The sequence below is a fragment of the Bombina bombina genome, chromosome 5, assembly GCF_027579735.1.
Source record: "Bombina bombina isolate aBomBom1 chromosome 5, aBomBom1.pri, whole genome shotgun sequence".
NCBI lineage: Eukaryota > Metazoa > Chordata > Amphibia > Anura > Bombinatoridae > Bombina > Bombina bombina.
In genome coordinates, this window is record NC_069503.1 from 1,066,965,011 (window position 1) to 1,066,980,246 (window position 15,236).

The 15,236-nt window shown below is 38.0% G+C and overlaps 1 protein-coding gene across 1 annotated transcript in view; it reads right to left on the bottom strand.

Moving 5' to 3' along the window:
- Positions 1-15,236, bottom strand: part of WASHC5 (WASH complex subunit 5) — a 254,023-nt gene that overhangs the window by 190,699 nt on the left and 48,088 nt on the right. Inside the window, exons 7-12 of the mRNA XM_053715943.1 lie at positions 10,612-10,764; positions 9,824-9,937; positions 9,551-9,722; positions 9,155-9,282; positions 5,274-5,403; positions 4,058-4,170 (exon numbers count right to left, since the gene is read on the bottom strand). Of these exons, the coding sequence (XP_053571918.1) occupies positions 4,058-4,170; positions 5,274-5,403; positions 9,155-9,282; positions 9,551-9,722; positions 9,824-9,937; positions 10,612-10,764 (810 nt within the window). The remainder of the gene's footprint in view (positions 1-4,057; positions 4,171-5,273; positions 5,404-9,154; positions 9,283-9,550; positions 9,723-9,823; positions 9,938-10,611; positions 10,765-15,236) is intronic.

Genomic DNA, 15,236 nt, shown 5'->3' on the forward strand with positions numbered 1-15,236 from the left:
ATCCTTACTTGTGGGATATTCACCTCCTGGTCAGCAGGAGGCGGCAAAGAGCACCAAAGCAGAGCTGTATAAATAGCTCCTCCCTTCCCTCCCAATCCAGTCATTCGACTGAAGTTAGGAAGAGAAAGGAAAAGCCAAGGTGCAGAGGTGTCTGAAGTTTAACAAAAATGTAATAACCTGTCTCATAGAACAGGGCGGGCCGTGGACTCATCGTATCGAAAAAGAAATAAATTTATCAGGTAAGCATAAATTTCCTTTTCTTTTTCAAGATACGATGAGTCCACGGATTTCATCCTTACTTGTGGGATACAATACCAAAGCTATAGTACACGGATGAAATGGGAGGGACAAGACAGGGAACCTTAACGGAAGGCACCACTGCTTGAAGAACTCTTCTCCCAAAAACAGCCTGAGGCAAAGGTAACAAATTTGTAAAATTTGGAAAATGTGTGAAGAGACGACCAAGTCGCAGCCTTGCACATCTGTTCAACAGTAGCATCATTTTCGAATGCCCATAAGGAAGCCACAGCCCTAGTGGAATGAGCCGTAATTTGTTCAGGAGGCTGCTGTCCAGCAGTCTCATATGCAAAGCGGATGATACTCTTCAGCCAAAAAAGAAAGAGGTAGCCGTAGTTTTCTGACTCCCACATTTCCCGGAAAAAACAACAAACAATGAAGATGATTAGCGAAAATCCTTAGTCGCCTGTAAGTAGAACTTCAAAGCACAGAACACGTCCAAATTATGTAACAGACGCTCCTTCTTAGAAGAAGGATTAGGACATAAGGAAGGAACAACAATTCCCTGAGTAACAACCTCAGGAAGAAAAACAGGTCTGGTTCGCAACACCACCTTATCCGATAGAAAAAAAGATAAGGAGAATCACATTGCAATGCCAAAAGCTCAAACTCTTTGGGCAGAGGAAAAGCAACCAAAAATAAAAATTTCCAAGATAACAACTTAAGATCTATGGAATGCATAGGTTCAAACAGAACCCCTTAAAGAACTCTAAGAACTAAATTTTAACTCCAAGGAGGAGCAATTGGTCTAAATACAGGCCTGATTCTAGTCAGAGCCTGACAAAAAGATTGTACATCTGGGACATCTGCCATACGCTTGTGTAACGATATGGATAAAGCAGAAATCTGTCTTTTCAAAGAGTTTGTGGACAACCCCTTCTCCAATCCCTCTTGGAGAAAAGACAAAATCCTGGGAATCCTAACTCTACTCCATGAGTAGCCCTCGGATTCACACCAATAAAGATATTTACGCCATATCTTATGGTAAACTTTCCTAGTAACAGGCTCACGCGCCTGAATCAAGGTATCGATGACCGAATCAGAAAACCCTCGCGTAGATAAAATTAAGCGTTCAATCTCCAAGCAGTCAGCTGCAGAGAAACCAAATTCGGATGATGTAAGAGCCCCTGAATGAGAAGGTCTTTCCCCAATGGAAGCTTCCACGGTGACTGAGTTGACATGTCCACCAGATTGGCATACCAAATCCTGTGAGACCACGCAGGGCCGATGAGGATCACCTATGCCCTCTCCTGTTTGACTCGAGTAACCCGGGGAAGAAGAGCAAACGGAGGGAATACATAAGCTAGGATGAAAGACCAAAGCACTGCCAAGGCATCTATTAGCTCGGTCTGAGGATCTCTGGACCTGGACCCGTATCTTGGAAGCTTTGCATTCTGGCGAGATGCCATGAGATTCAACTCTGGCCTGCCCCTTCTGAGAATCAGGCTGGAAAATACCTCTGGGTGGAGTTCCCATTCTCCAGGAGGAAACGTCTGTCTGCTCAGAAAATCCGATTCACAGCTTTTCACCCCTGGTATGTGGATCGCTGACAGATGGCAAAAGTGCAACTCCGCCCACTGTATTATCTTCGATACTTCTGTCATCGCTAAGGAACTCCTTATGCTGGTAAGGTTAGATTCCACGTGAGAAAAAAAAAAAAAAACATAGAATGCATAGAAAGACTCTGAATGGAGTATGAGAGGGAACTATATAGGAGATGCCTATAGAATGTATGTGCACCCTTGGAGACAATGCCCCCCCATCCAGGTACTGGCCCAGCCTGCCCTTCTTAGCTCCTGAGATTTGACAGTGTCAGGTGTAATCAGAGTAGTGTGGCAGTGCCCAAACAGCAAACGTCATAAAAGGAGTGTAATGTTTTAATAACAATTCACACAAAAAAACTTTACTGTCACTTTACATTCTCTGATATTTGTGTCAGAAAATATCCAATTAGTATGTGAACCTTGCTGGCAACAGACATTGCTATGTACCAAACTGGCGCGTCACGAGTCCCCGCCCATCGTGGGCGTAACTATCATGTAGCTCCCGGTCGCCATTAGTACTCTGGTGACAAACTACCACTATCATAACGAAGCTTACTCAAATAAATATTCATGCAATTTACCCCCCAGCAAGCTCCTTAGTTCTCTGGAGCTCCCCTTTTGCCATTAACAGCCATTGAACCGCTAGAAACATGGGGACAAATGTGGCTACCGCTACTTCCTAACACAGCTCAGCCAAAGATGTGAAAACGATCTCACCCCACTGAGTTTTAGTTACCCTCAGTCCAAGAGATCCTTCCTTAGCCCCTGCTAAGAATGTGCTTTCCGAAGGTCCCTCCTTTGACATGTAGGAGGTCTTACCACAAAAATAAAGTGCTCCACTTCTCTGTAACACAGAATAAAAAAGTCAGCACTTACCTTGAATGCTGCGCGACAGCATGGCAGTCCAGCAGGTTTTCAGAGGTCCTCTCCCTCCCATAGCCCTGATGACAAAGATCAGGCTGAGTTAAAAGAGCTTAGGCTATCTGTATTAGGGCAGCAAACATGTATAGGAGGCGCAGTGAGAATTATGTCCCACCAGTTCCTATTGCTTTAAAGCCACCAAATGCTTCTCTTTTTGTACTGAAGAGACTGATCTGGTCTAGGCTACACCCTAGCACAAAGTAGCACTCAGCGGCACCACTTTAAAAATAATAAACACTTGATTGAAGAATCTTTACTAACACCTCACTTTGCCATCTCCTATCTAACTAACACAGGCAAAGAGAATGACTGGGTTGGGAGGGAAGGGAGGAGCTATTTATACAGCTCTGCTGTGGTGCGCTTTGCCGCCTCCTGCTGACCAGGAGGTGAATATCCCATAAGTAAAGGATGAAATCCGTGGACTCATCGTATCTTGAAAAAGAAAGAACTGAGATAAGGGGGCAGTCTGCAGAGGCCTAGATTCAAGGTAATCACAGAGGTAAAAAAGTGTATTTATATAACTGTGTTGGTTATGCAAAACTGGGAAATGGGTAATAAAGGGATTATCTAACTTTTTAAACAATAAACATTTTAAAGTAGACTGTCCCTTTAAAAAGGTTTCTCTCACATCTCTCCCTTCTTTCCTCTTTGCTATACATATAAAGGTCAGGGAAGTCTATCAATTGTATGTTTTATTTTTCAATAGCCATCTGGCAAACGTAGATATGGTCTACGGAACTGTACAAAATAATCAAGAAGAAGCCTTAACCTGTAGATTGAAGGGCTCTCCTCTTGTTTTGTTAATTTGCTTTGTTTAGTCTGTTTTATGTATGTGTTTTTTTTAACCATAAATCAGTGTCATTGTGTACCCCTACGCATGTAACCAGTGTTACAAAATTTGATGGCACTTTATAAATAAATAATAAAATAAATGATGATTATAATAATAATAATAATAATAATAATAATAACTAATAATCTGCAAAGTGCCAAACCACCATTTTTTTCTGCTAATACCTTTTTCTATCCTCCTTTGTTGGTGAATTTTACAAAACTGAGTCAAGATAATGCTAATCTCTTAATGGCAATATATATATATATATATATATATATATATATATATATATATATATATATATATATATATATATATATCTATATCTATATCTATCTATATCTATATATATATATATCTATATATATATAAAAAAAAAATAATATATATATATATATATATATATATATATATATATATATATATATATATATATATATATATATATACTCATTTTTACCTCTTCAAGAGCCTGAATGAGCTGGACAGTTTTTCTTCCTGCTGCAGTAGAATCGTCATAATTTAAGGACTCGATTTGTTTGGAGATCTCCCTGAACCAGGCTTGCAGGTTTTCTGAGGATAAAAAACGTATTAGATCATGTCTGACTGTACTCAATGCATTGGAAATCTAGGCTATTTCCTCATAAATATGAAAATGCAAACAAAACATTTGTTTAACTACTAAAATACATTTGTATCTTTATACTTTGGTAAAATTTGATAATTACCCGACAACAAAGAAAAGAAAAAAAAAATACCTGACACTATTAATATGTATTTACTCAATGTCAATAGGGAGATTCTGAGACAAAAATGACGATCTAATTTATAGAGCATGACGTTTCTGCATCACTGACCCCACAGAACTAAGTGTTAAACCTCCGAAAAGGGATTAAGCACATAGGTAAAGTCCTGCAAACATTGTTTATCAAAATCGACTTTACCTAGGTGTTTAATCTCTTTGTAGGTGTTTAACAGCTAAGAAGGAAATGTAATGCAAAAATATGAAGAGCATGTAAGTTTTGCACCATGTGCCTTTCATGGAAGTTATTATAAGATTGATCAAGTTGTTTAACGTGTTTCACAGTATTGATAATCCATTACATTATATAATCTAAAGTGGACTAATATTAGGTTTCAAGTGCTAATAAAGCCTGGATTCCAAAAAAAGAAATATGGCACAATACATAAATCCGAGACTTTAAACTGTAATGACCATATGCTCCTTTATATATTGATTTAATTATTAATTTGAATAAAAAAATTTAATAAAAAAAAAAAGCTATTTACAGACGATATTTACCTTTTTATCTAAAACTAAAGTGCATAATATGTGCAATATTTAGTCCATTAGAAGCTGACAAGGTCAGTGGCTGTGACCTCCATCGGTTAACCTCTATTCTATTCTAGATTATATCAGTCATACAGAAGACCTATAAGGAATTGTCTCAAATTCCTGGTAAAACAAGTTGTCGCTATACTTTAACTCTTTAAGGACACAGCTTTCAGTTTGCTCAATTGTTTTATGACGGAAAAATTCCGTCATATGTCCTTAAGAGGTTAAATGACGCCTACACATAACAAAGGTCGGTAAATACAAAAAACAGCCAAGGTGCCTCGGTTTTGGTGAGCCTGTGTGCTGTATGAGCCATAACTCTGCACACACTGTTTCATACCATTTTTCTCAACCCTGGTGAGAGGTTTAACCCCCGAGAAGACATCAGCAAGTTCCGTCATCCGTTCCGACCCCTCCTTCTTATAGTTCTCCCACTTTGTTTGCTTTTCAGACAACATCTGCTTGAACATCTGAAAGGAACAATAACATTTAAAGGGATATGAAACACAAAATATTTCATGATTCAGTTATAGGAGGACAATTATAAACATTGTTCCAATTTGTGTTATCAAATTTGCTTCATTCCCTTTGCATCCTTTGTTGAAGGAGGTGCAATGCGCTACTGGGAGCTAGCTCAACATATCTGGTGAGCCAATAACAAGAGGCATATATGTGCAACCACCAATCAGCAGCTAGCTCCCAGTAATGCATTGTTGCTCCTGAACCTACCTAGCTATTCCTTTCAACAAAGTATGCCAAGAGAATAAAACAAATCAGATAATAAAATTACATTGGAAAGTTGTTTAAAATGACATGCTCTATCTGAATCACGAAGGAACATTTTTGGGTTTCGAGTCCCTTTAATTAGCTGCACTTCTGATTACAATGGCTACCTTTATAGCTTAGAAGTGTTCACCCTTTAGCATCACCTAACTGTACTCCTGTAGTCTTGTTTACAATATGATTAAAATAAACTTTATGTACAAAGAATCCTATTGGATATAAAAACACATATTCCTGGTTTAATCAAACATTGAACTTGAAGCTGCCGAGATAAACGTTTGTTTTTTGTGTCACATTAACCCATCTGTCATCCCCTAGGTCCAGCTTAAAGGACCACTAAATATAGTAGAATTGAATAATTGACAAAAACACAACAAAAAGACAATGTTATAGCACTTATATTGAATTTGAAATGAACAGTAGAATATTTTCTGACAAATTTCAAATTTAAGCCAAATTTCCCTCCCCCTGTACCATGTGACAGCTATCAGCCAATCACAAAATGCACATATGTATATACTGTGCACTTTTGCCCATGCTCAGTAGGAGCTAGAGCCTCAGAAAGTGTGCCTATAAAAAGAATGTGCATGTTTTGACAAGGGAAGTATATTGGAAAGTTTTTTTTTTAACTTTAGTGTCCCTTTAATTGCATGTGGCTGACTGAAGGGATGTAGAGCACTCTATGTTCCAAATTAAGAGAAATAGAGCAATAGTGGCGAAAAGGCAAAAACCACTTAAGGTCCCTGAGCACCATAATGTCCCTTTAATGTAAGTAATTATAAGATTGATCAAGTTGTACTGACAATCCCTCATATGATATTGTCTATAGCCTATTGAATATACATTGCGCAGAATACACAACAAAAGCATGTACTAGTTAATCAGATTCAAAAAGCTGTAGAGATCAGGATTGTTTCTTGTGTCACGTTAACCGTTTATCATCCCATTAATTGCATGCGCCTTTAAAGGACCAGTCAAGACATTAGATTTGCATAATCAACAAATGCAAGATAACAAGACAATGCAATAGCATTTAGTCTGAACTTCATATGATTAGTAGATTTTTTTATAACAAATTTCAAAGTTAAGTATATTTCCACTTCCCTTGTACCATGTGATAGCAATCAGCCAGTCACAAATGCATATACGTATAGTCTGTGAATTGTTGCACATGCTCAGTAGGATCTGGTAACTCAAAAATTGTAAATATAAAAGACACTGCACATTTTTTTTAATTGAAGTAAATTGGAAAGTTGTTTCAAATGACATGCTGTGTCTGAATCATGAAAATTTAATTTAACCTGAGTGTCCCTTTAAGTGAATGCAAACTTTAATGAATTAAAGGCCAGTATCCAAATAATACTCTTAAAAACAGGGGGACTTTAATTCATTAAAGTTTACAAAGATGTTTTTTTTTTTTTTAAATACTTACCATTTTGTTATGGCAAAAATAACGCTGATCATTAAAGACTACAATCACTTTAACAGACGTATGAATAGAACATGCACATTTGGAATCACTGATGTAATAATATGAAGAAGTTAAAGGGGCGCAAAACCTACAATTTGTCTTGTATGTATTTATTCAGAAAACACAATTTTAAACAACTTTACTTCTATTATAAAATTTACTTAAAGTGAAGGTCAATTTCGAAGAATAGGTGCCCGGTCTTTAATAAACCTATTAAAAACAAGGGCACTTTAATTCATCAAAATTGACATTTCACTGTTTTCTTCAAATACTTACCTTTTAATCCTCACAGCCGCTCCAGCAATTCCCCCGGCCGTCGGAAGCCTCTTCATACGAATCCGGCTTCCTCCAATCACGGCTTCCCCCAGGGGGGGAATCATGGCCTGAGGCAACGCCGTGATTGGAGGAAGCCGGATTTGTCGTTATGGACCCGCAAAGAGGGCTTGCAACGGGTGGAGGAAGCGATGCAGCGGCTGTCAGGATTAAAAGGTAACTATTTAAAGAAAATGAGTGAAATGTCAATTTTGATGAATTAAAGTGCCCTTGTTTTTAATAGGTTTATTAAAGACCGGGCACTAATTCATCGAAATTGACCTTCACTTTAATTCTCTTGGCATCTTTTGTAGATGGCGCAGCAATGCATGTAGGTATGCTCATCAACAAAAGACAACAGGAGAATGAATCCAATAAGATAATAGAAGTACAATTGGAAGTTAGTGAAAATTGCAGGCTCTGTCTGAATCATAAAAGTTACATTTTGACCTTGCTGTCACATTAAGGTCCCGATGTTGGAACAGGTGGCGTTTTTAGATTAGATGCGATTACGAGAGCTAGTTTGTAGGCGAATAAATGCAGAAAGACATTGTGCATGCTTAGACCTTTGTGGAAAATAGGAGCTCTGAGACAGTTGGAGCAAGATAGAGCATACAATTTTAAAACAACTTTCTAATTTACTTCTATTATAAAATTCTCTTTGTATCCTTTGTTGAAGGAGCAGCAGTGCAGTACAGGGAGCTAGATGAACACATCAGAAGAGCCAGATATGTTCAGCCACCAATCAGAAGCTAGCTTCAAGTAGTGCATTGCTATTCATGAAACTATCTAGGTATGGTTTTCAACAAAGGATATAAAGAGAATGATTCAAATCAGATGATATAAGTAAAGTGGAAAGTTGTATTCTCCTTATTTTTTACTTTACTGTCCCCTTAAAACTCAGATAGGAAACTTAAGAATTATTATATTGACTCCTGGGTGCCACTTAGCTGAAAATATTACACATGCCAAGAACCTAAAAAGAATGCAACTTAAACCAGCCAAGCAAAAATCTTTCTAAATAAGGAAAACTACTGTGTTAAAAGGGGCATTGAAGGGACACAATTAAACTTTCATGACTCACATAGAACAAAACATTTTAAACAAGTTTCCAAAACTTCTATTATCTAATTAGTTTTGCTCTCTTGGTATCCTTTGTATAAAAGCATAGCTTGGAAGGCTCAGGTACAGCAACGCACTACAGGGAGCAAGCAGCTGATTGGGGGACGGCACATATATGCCTCTTGTCATTGGCTCAACCGATGTGTTGAGCTAGCTCCCAGCTGTGAAGTGAAGATTCTTCAATAAAGAATAACAAGAGAATGAAGCAAATTTAATAATACAAGTAAATTGGAAAGTTGATTAAAACGACATGCTCTGTCTGAATCATGAAAGACAAATGTTGGGTTTCATGTCCCTTTAAGTGGATAAAATGGATCAGCAATTATATTTTGCATTGAACATAGAATACATTGTTTGCAGAATTTAAAAGGTTTTGCATATCAAGAGCTGTCCAGGAACAGCACACTTTGCAAGGTTATTTTATAGCACAAATAGGAAAAAATTAAAAATGAAAGTGCACGGCAATATAGTTTTAATTAAACATTATAAAAGGAATTTAATTATATTTGTAATGTAACAAAAAGAGCTGTTACCTCCTTAAGAATGAACTCAAACTGTGCTGTGTCTAGTAGTAGCTGGAACAAGATCTTCGAGTTGTACTTAGAGTCCGTGAGAATCTGCTCTTTCACCTGGCGAAGTCGTTTGTTGTTTGGGTCATAAGCTTAAAAATACAAAGTGATCAGCTGAGTCTTTTGTACTTTTCATAACTAAAATAAATATTATAACAGTTATTAATAAGTTCTCGCAGCCAGAGAGCCACAACTCCAGTAACAATGTGTCATTTTGTGTATATAAAGTGTAATGATTTTTATACAATTACAGTACACTAATATAGTCCTTGGGTGTCCGAGGTATGTGTCAAGTGTGTCCAAACCAAGGGGATCACTGTGCTTGGCATTTACTTATGTGCACAAGATTTAAAGTCTCACCAGAATCTGCGGTATGGAGCATTAGCCATCGGATGCTGACGTTGCAGTCTCGCAGACAGTTCAGCAACTTTGGGATATTATCTAGCACAAACTCCTCGCTGAGGAAGCCCTCCTTAAGGAACTGCTGAACTTGCGGGTGCAGGCGCTCAGTCATGGCTGCATACCTACTTGCCTGTAGTAAAGAAAACAAGAGTGATGAATGTTTCTTTCAGAAGATGGCACCTTCCAGTGTATTTAAGAAAGTGTCAAGCAGATCACTACAGACAAATATACCTGCTCCTTAATGTTTGGAAGATCTAGCGTGTAGTTTAGTGCAGTCTTGGCAGCTTTATACGGGTCCCATGCTTCCATCAGATTGACAGTTATTCCCATGTAAATGCTGATAACCTAAAGATAAAAAAATAAATAAAAATCTGTTTTAAAGGAGCCTTCTAGTCTAATAATAAAATGCTCTAGTTTGGTATAGAGTTGTTCCAACCAAAGCAAAAGGGTTAAATATATAGTTAAAACATGCTTCTTATTATATTATTATTAACAGTAATAATATTAATCTGTTATTTATAAAGCACCGACATATTAAATAGCTCTATGGAGATAACGATAATAATGGGGTAAACTACAATTCATACCCTAATAAGTTAAATAAATCCGGGTTACATTCGCAAGGGTGCATGACAAACAGCGTACTGTAGAATATTCCTTCCTTTAATGAGTTCCCAATGATCCATTTTACCTGCTGGAGTGCGTTAAATTGTTTAAAAATACCTACTTTATTTTCAGTTTGTCATTTTGAAAGTCCTTTTTTTCCTGTTAGCCCTCTACATATACTACAAATATCAACAATGCATTAATGGATACAGAACAGGTATGTAAGGCATAAGAGGCATCAGAAGAAATCAACTTCCCATAAGGGGACAGGGAGAGAGCCCAGTCTTTTAAAATGGTGTTTCTGCACCAGCTTTAAATACAGGTAGAGAGACCCTCCAGCTTACAATCTAAAGGACTTTAGAACTACAGTATATAAAGCTGACATTAATACGCAGCAGAATAAACTTACTCACCCAGTTATCAGGAAAATATTTATCCACTATTTCTCTCATCTTCGCCTGGTGGGTGTGGAGCGTTGTAGGATGGAAGTATAAGATAACGTACAGCATGGCAGCTTGCGTGGCTAGGGCAGTGCTGCGGTGCTCCGGTAAAGGATATGCAGATACCTGGGACAGTAAAAGAAGACTCCAATAATAGGAAAATGTTGTTTAGGAAATAGGGACATAAGAGAATATCAAAAGTACAGTGAACAGGGAAACTGAGTGCAACATACGAGTGATCTGTGACTAAATACCACAAGCAGAAGAGAACGCCCATCTGCAGATGTTAAAGGGATATGATAACCCCAAACATTTCTTAAGCGATTCAGATAAAGCATGCAACACAACTTTTTACTTCTAATATCAACTTTGCTTCATTCTCTTGGTAGCTTTTGTTGAAAAGCAGGGATGTAAGCTCAGGAGCCTGCCCATGTCTGGAGCATTATAAGTCTGATGAAACGGTGCATGATGCCGAGAAATGCGTAGCGTGTAGAATATGTGAGCCTTGCAATCATTTTTCATAATGTGATGTTTTTAAATCATTTGTATTAAAGTCATTGGCTGCACATAGTAGTTGGAGTCTTCTGCACGTTACAGATCACTACCATTCTGTAGTACAGACACTGTAATCGCTCAGCGTGGCTGACTAAGCACATAGTGCTGCTCCCATTGTGAGTATTACTGCATCTGGGGGGGGGGACCGTTATGGATCCTCTGCACTAGGAGGCCCCTTCTTCTCTGCTTTGTGTTTACAGTTATATTAGTACGAGAAGGTCACGGAATGAACTGACACTTTTTTTTATCTCTTGAACTCTCTGCCCCGGATCACTGGCGTGAGCATCACATTATAAGGGACTTCCTCTATACTGGCATATACACATTAAACGTTCATGAGTCAGATAGGGCACGCAATTTTATACAACTTTCCAATTTACCATAATCAAACTTGCTTTGTTCTCTTGATATTCTTAGTTAAAAGCTAACCCTAGGTAGGCTCATATGCTAATTTCTAAGCTCTTGAAGGCCGCCTCTTATCTTAGTGCATTTTGGCAGTTTTTCACATCGTTATTTATCGCTCCACTTGCAATCTGGCTCTTTGTGTGTTAGATATTAGATTATGGAGCACTATATGACAGCGGTTTTGTACGAATGCTATCCATTTGCAAGAACACTAGAGGGCAGCACTATTTCCTGTCATGTAGTGTTCCAGATGCTACCTAGGTATCTCTTCAATACAGGATATGATGGGAAAGAAGCAAATTTGGTAATAGAAGTAAATTATTATTTTTTATCGTAGTCTCTGTCTGAATCACAAAAGAACATTTGGGTTTCATATCCCTTCAAATATTGTACGATACACCGGCCACTTACTCCAGTGGCATTCTGCTCACATTCTGCTTATTTTAGTTGCCTACAGCCAACCAGAATTGCATTTATTTATGTAGGATGGCATATTACCCTTTCCCCAGTTTTGCATGACCATCACAGTTATATTAGTATAAATTTTACCTCTGTGATACCTCTAATCTAAGCCTCTGAAGACTGCCCCGCTTATCTCAGTTCTTTTGACAGACTTGCATTTTAGACAATCAAAGCTGACTCATAAATAATTCCATGGGATTGAGCACAATGTTATCTATATGGCACACATGAACTAGTGCTGTCTAGCTGGGAAAACTGTCAAAAAGCACTGGGATAAGAGGCGGCCTTCAAGGGCTTAGAAATTAAAATAATATGTGCCTACCTAGGTTTAGCTTTCAACAAAGAATTCCAAGAGAAAAAAAAGCAAATTTGATGATAAAAGTAAATTGGAAAGTTGAATGCCCTATCTGAATCATGAAAGTTTTATTTTGACTTGACTGTCCCTTTAACTCCATTAATTATTTCACCAGTTAAAGTATAGACTGTACCTTTAAATATTTAATATAAGACATAGTGATTAATAAACTTTACCTTTTTTTTCTTTGCCCCTTCAATGAGTGCATACTGAGGTAGGCACATGAGTGTGCACGTGCCTTCAGCACTATATGGCTAACATACAACCTTTGTACTGCTGCCATATAGAGCTCACTAGAGCTAATTTTTAACAAAGGATATCAAGCAAAAGAAATAAAACTGATATTCAATGTATTTTAATTATAAACTCTGAACCATGAAAGTGTAATTTAACTTCTATGTTGCTTTAAATCCTCTTCTTACTATTAAAGGGACATGAAACCCAAAAATGTTCTTTAGTGATTCAGACACAATATAGCATTTAAAAAAAAACAACTTTCCAATTTACTTCTATTATCAAATTTGCGCATCGACCGTGTTATTCTGTGTTGAAGAGATACCTAGGTAGTATCTGGAGCACTACATGACAGGGGATAGTGCTGCCCTCTAGTGCTCTTGTAAATGGATAACAATCTTGCAAAACTGCTGCCAATCTAATATCAAACACACAAAGTGAGTTAGACAAAAAACTAGAAGGCGCCTAATAAATAACAGCACATTATATGCATCAATATACAATATCAACTAATACAATTTAAAGGGACTATCTAGCTGTGAAAAACCGTCAAAAATTAGCTTATGAGCCTACATAGGTTTCTATTGTGCTACAAGAAAGAAGAAATGATGATAGAAGTAAATTATTATTATCAGATATTTGTAGAGAGCCAATAGATTCCGCGACGCTAAAAACATGGATCCAAAATGCAAGGTAACAATTATGGGAGAGATAGGGGGTCCTGTTAAGAGTTTCCCTGTTGTAAATCTCTCATGAAGGTGCTCTACAAAGCTGCTAGGTGTGTAAGCTTACGTGCTAAGGGGGATCAAGGGGATACAATGCTTGGCAAAAGTATTCACCGCCTTGGCATTTTTGGTGTTTTGTTGCCTCACAACCTGGAATTAACATGGATTGTTTGAGGATTTGCATCATTTCATTTACAGAACATGCACACAACTTTGAAGATTTTTTTTTTTTTTATTGTGAAGCAAACAACAAATAGGACAAAATAACAGAAAAAGTCAATGTGCATAACTATTCCCCCCCCTAAAGTCAATACTTTGTAGAGCCACCTTTTGCGGCAATCACACCTCCAAGTCACTTTGGATAAGTCTCTATGAGCTTGCCACATCTTACCACTGGGAGTTTTGCCCATTCCTCCTTGCAAAACTGCTCCAGCTCCTTCAAGTTGGATGGTTTGCGCTTGTGAACAGCAATCTTTAAGTCTGACCACAGATTTTCTATTGGATTGAGGTCTGGGCTTCGACTAGTCCATTCCAACACATTTACGTTTCCCCTTAAACCACTCAAGTGTTGCTTTAGCAGTGTGTTTGGGGTCATTGTTCTGCTGGAAGGTGAACCTCCGTCCTAGCCTCAAATCACACACAGAGTGGTACAGGTTTAGCTCAAGAATATCCCTGTATTTAGCACCATCCATCTTTCCCTCAACTCCGACCAGTTTCCCAGTCCCGGCTGTGGAAAAACATCCCCACAGCATGATGCTGCCACCACCATGTTTCAATGTGGGGATGGTGTTCTTTAGGTGATTTGATGTGTTGGGTTTGCGCCAGACATAGCGTTTTCTTTGATGGCCTTAAAGTTCAATTTTAATCTCTTCAGACCAGATCACCTTCCTTCATACATTTTGGAATTCTCCCACATGCCTTTTTGCAAACTCAAAACGTGCCATTTTGTTTTTTGCTGAAAGTAATGGCTTTCTTCTGGCCACTCTGCCATAAAGCCCAACTCTATGGAGCGTACAGCATATTGTCGTCCTATGTACAGATACTCCAGTCTCTGCTGTGGAACTCTGCAGCTCCTCCAGGGTTACCCTAGGTCTCTGTGCTGCCTCTCTGATTAATGCCCTCCTTGCCCGGTCAGTGAGTTTTGGTGGGCGGCCGTCTCTTGGCAGGTTTGCTGTTGTGCCATGTTCTTTCCATTTGGTTAAGATAGATTTGATGGTGCCCCTGGGGATCATCAAAGATTTGGATATTTTTATAACCTAACCCTGACTTGTACTTCTCAACAACATTGTCCCTTACTTGTTTGGAGAGTTCCTTGGTCTTCATGGCAGTGTTTGGTTAGTGGTGCCTCTTGCTTAGACTTCTGAAGGTAATTGGTTGCACCAGAGCTTTTTATGGGCTTCATAACAAAGGGGGTGAATACATACATGCCAATTTTCTGTTTTCTATTTCTAAAAAATAGTTTTATGTATATATTTTTCTCATTTCACTTCACCAACTTAGACTATTGTGTTCTGATCCATCACATAAAATTCAGATTAATAAAACATTGAACTTAAGGCTGTAATGTAACAAAATAGGTTAAAAAGTCAAGGGGGGAGAATACTTTTGTAAGGCATTGTAACTAAAGGAGGAGAGGAACTAAGATAGGAAAATGTTAGTTTATATTATATGCCAGTGATTTTTAACCTTTTTTTTTGCCGTGGCACACTTTTTTACATAAAAAAATCCTGTGGCACACCACCATCCCAAAATTTTTTAAAAAAATCACACATTGTAGCCTAATACAGCATATATATATACACATACACACAAACACACACATACATTATGTATTGTGCTGTTATGCCATGCCTCCTACAAAC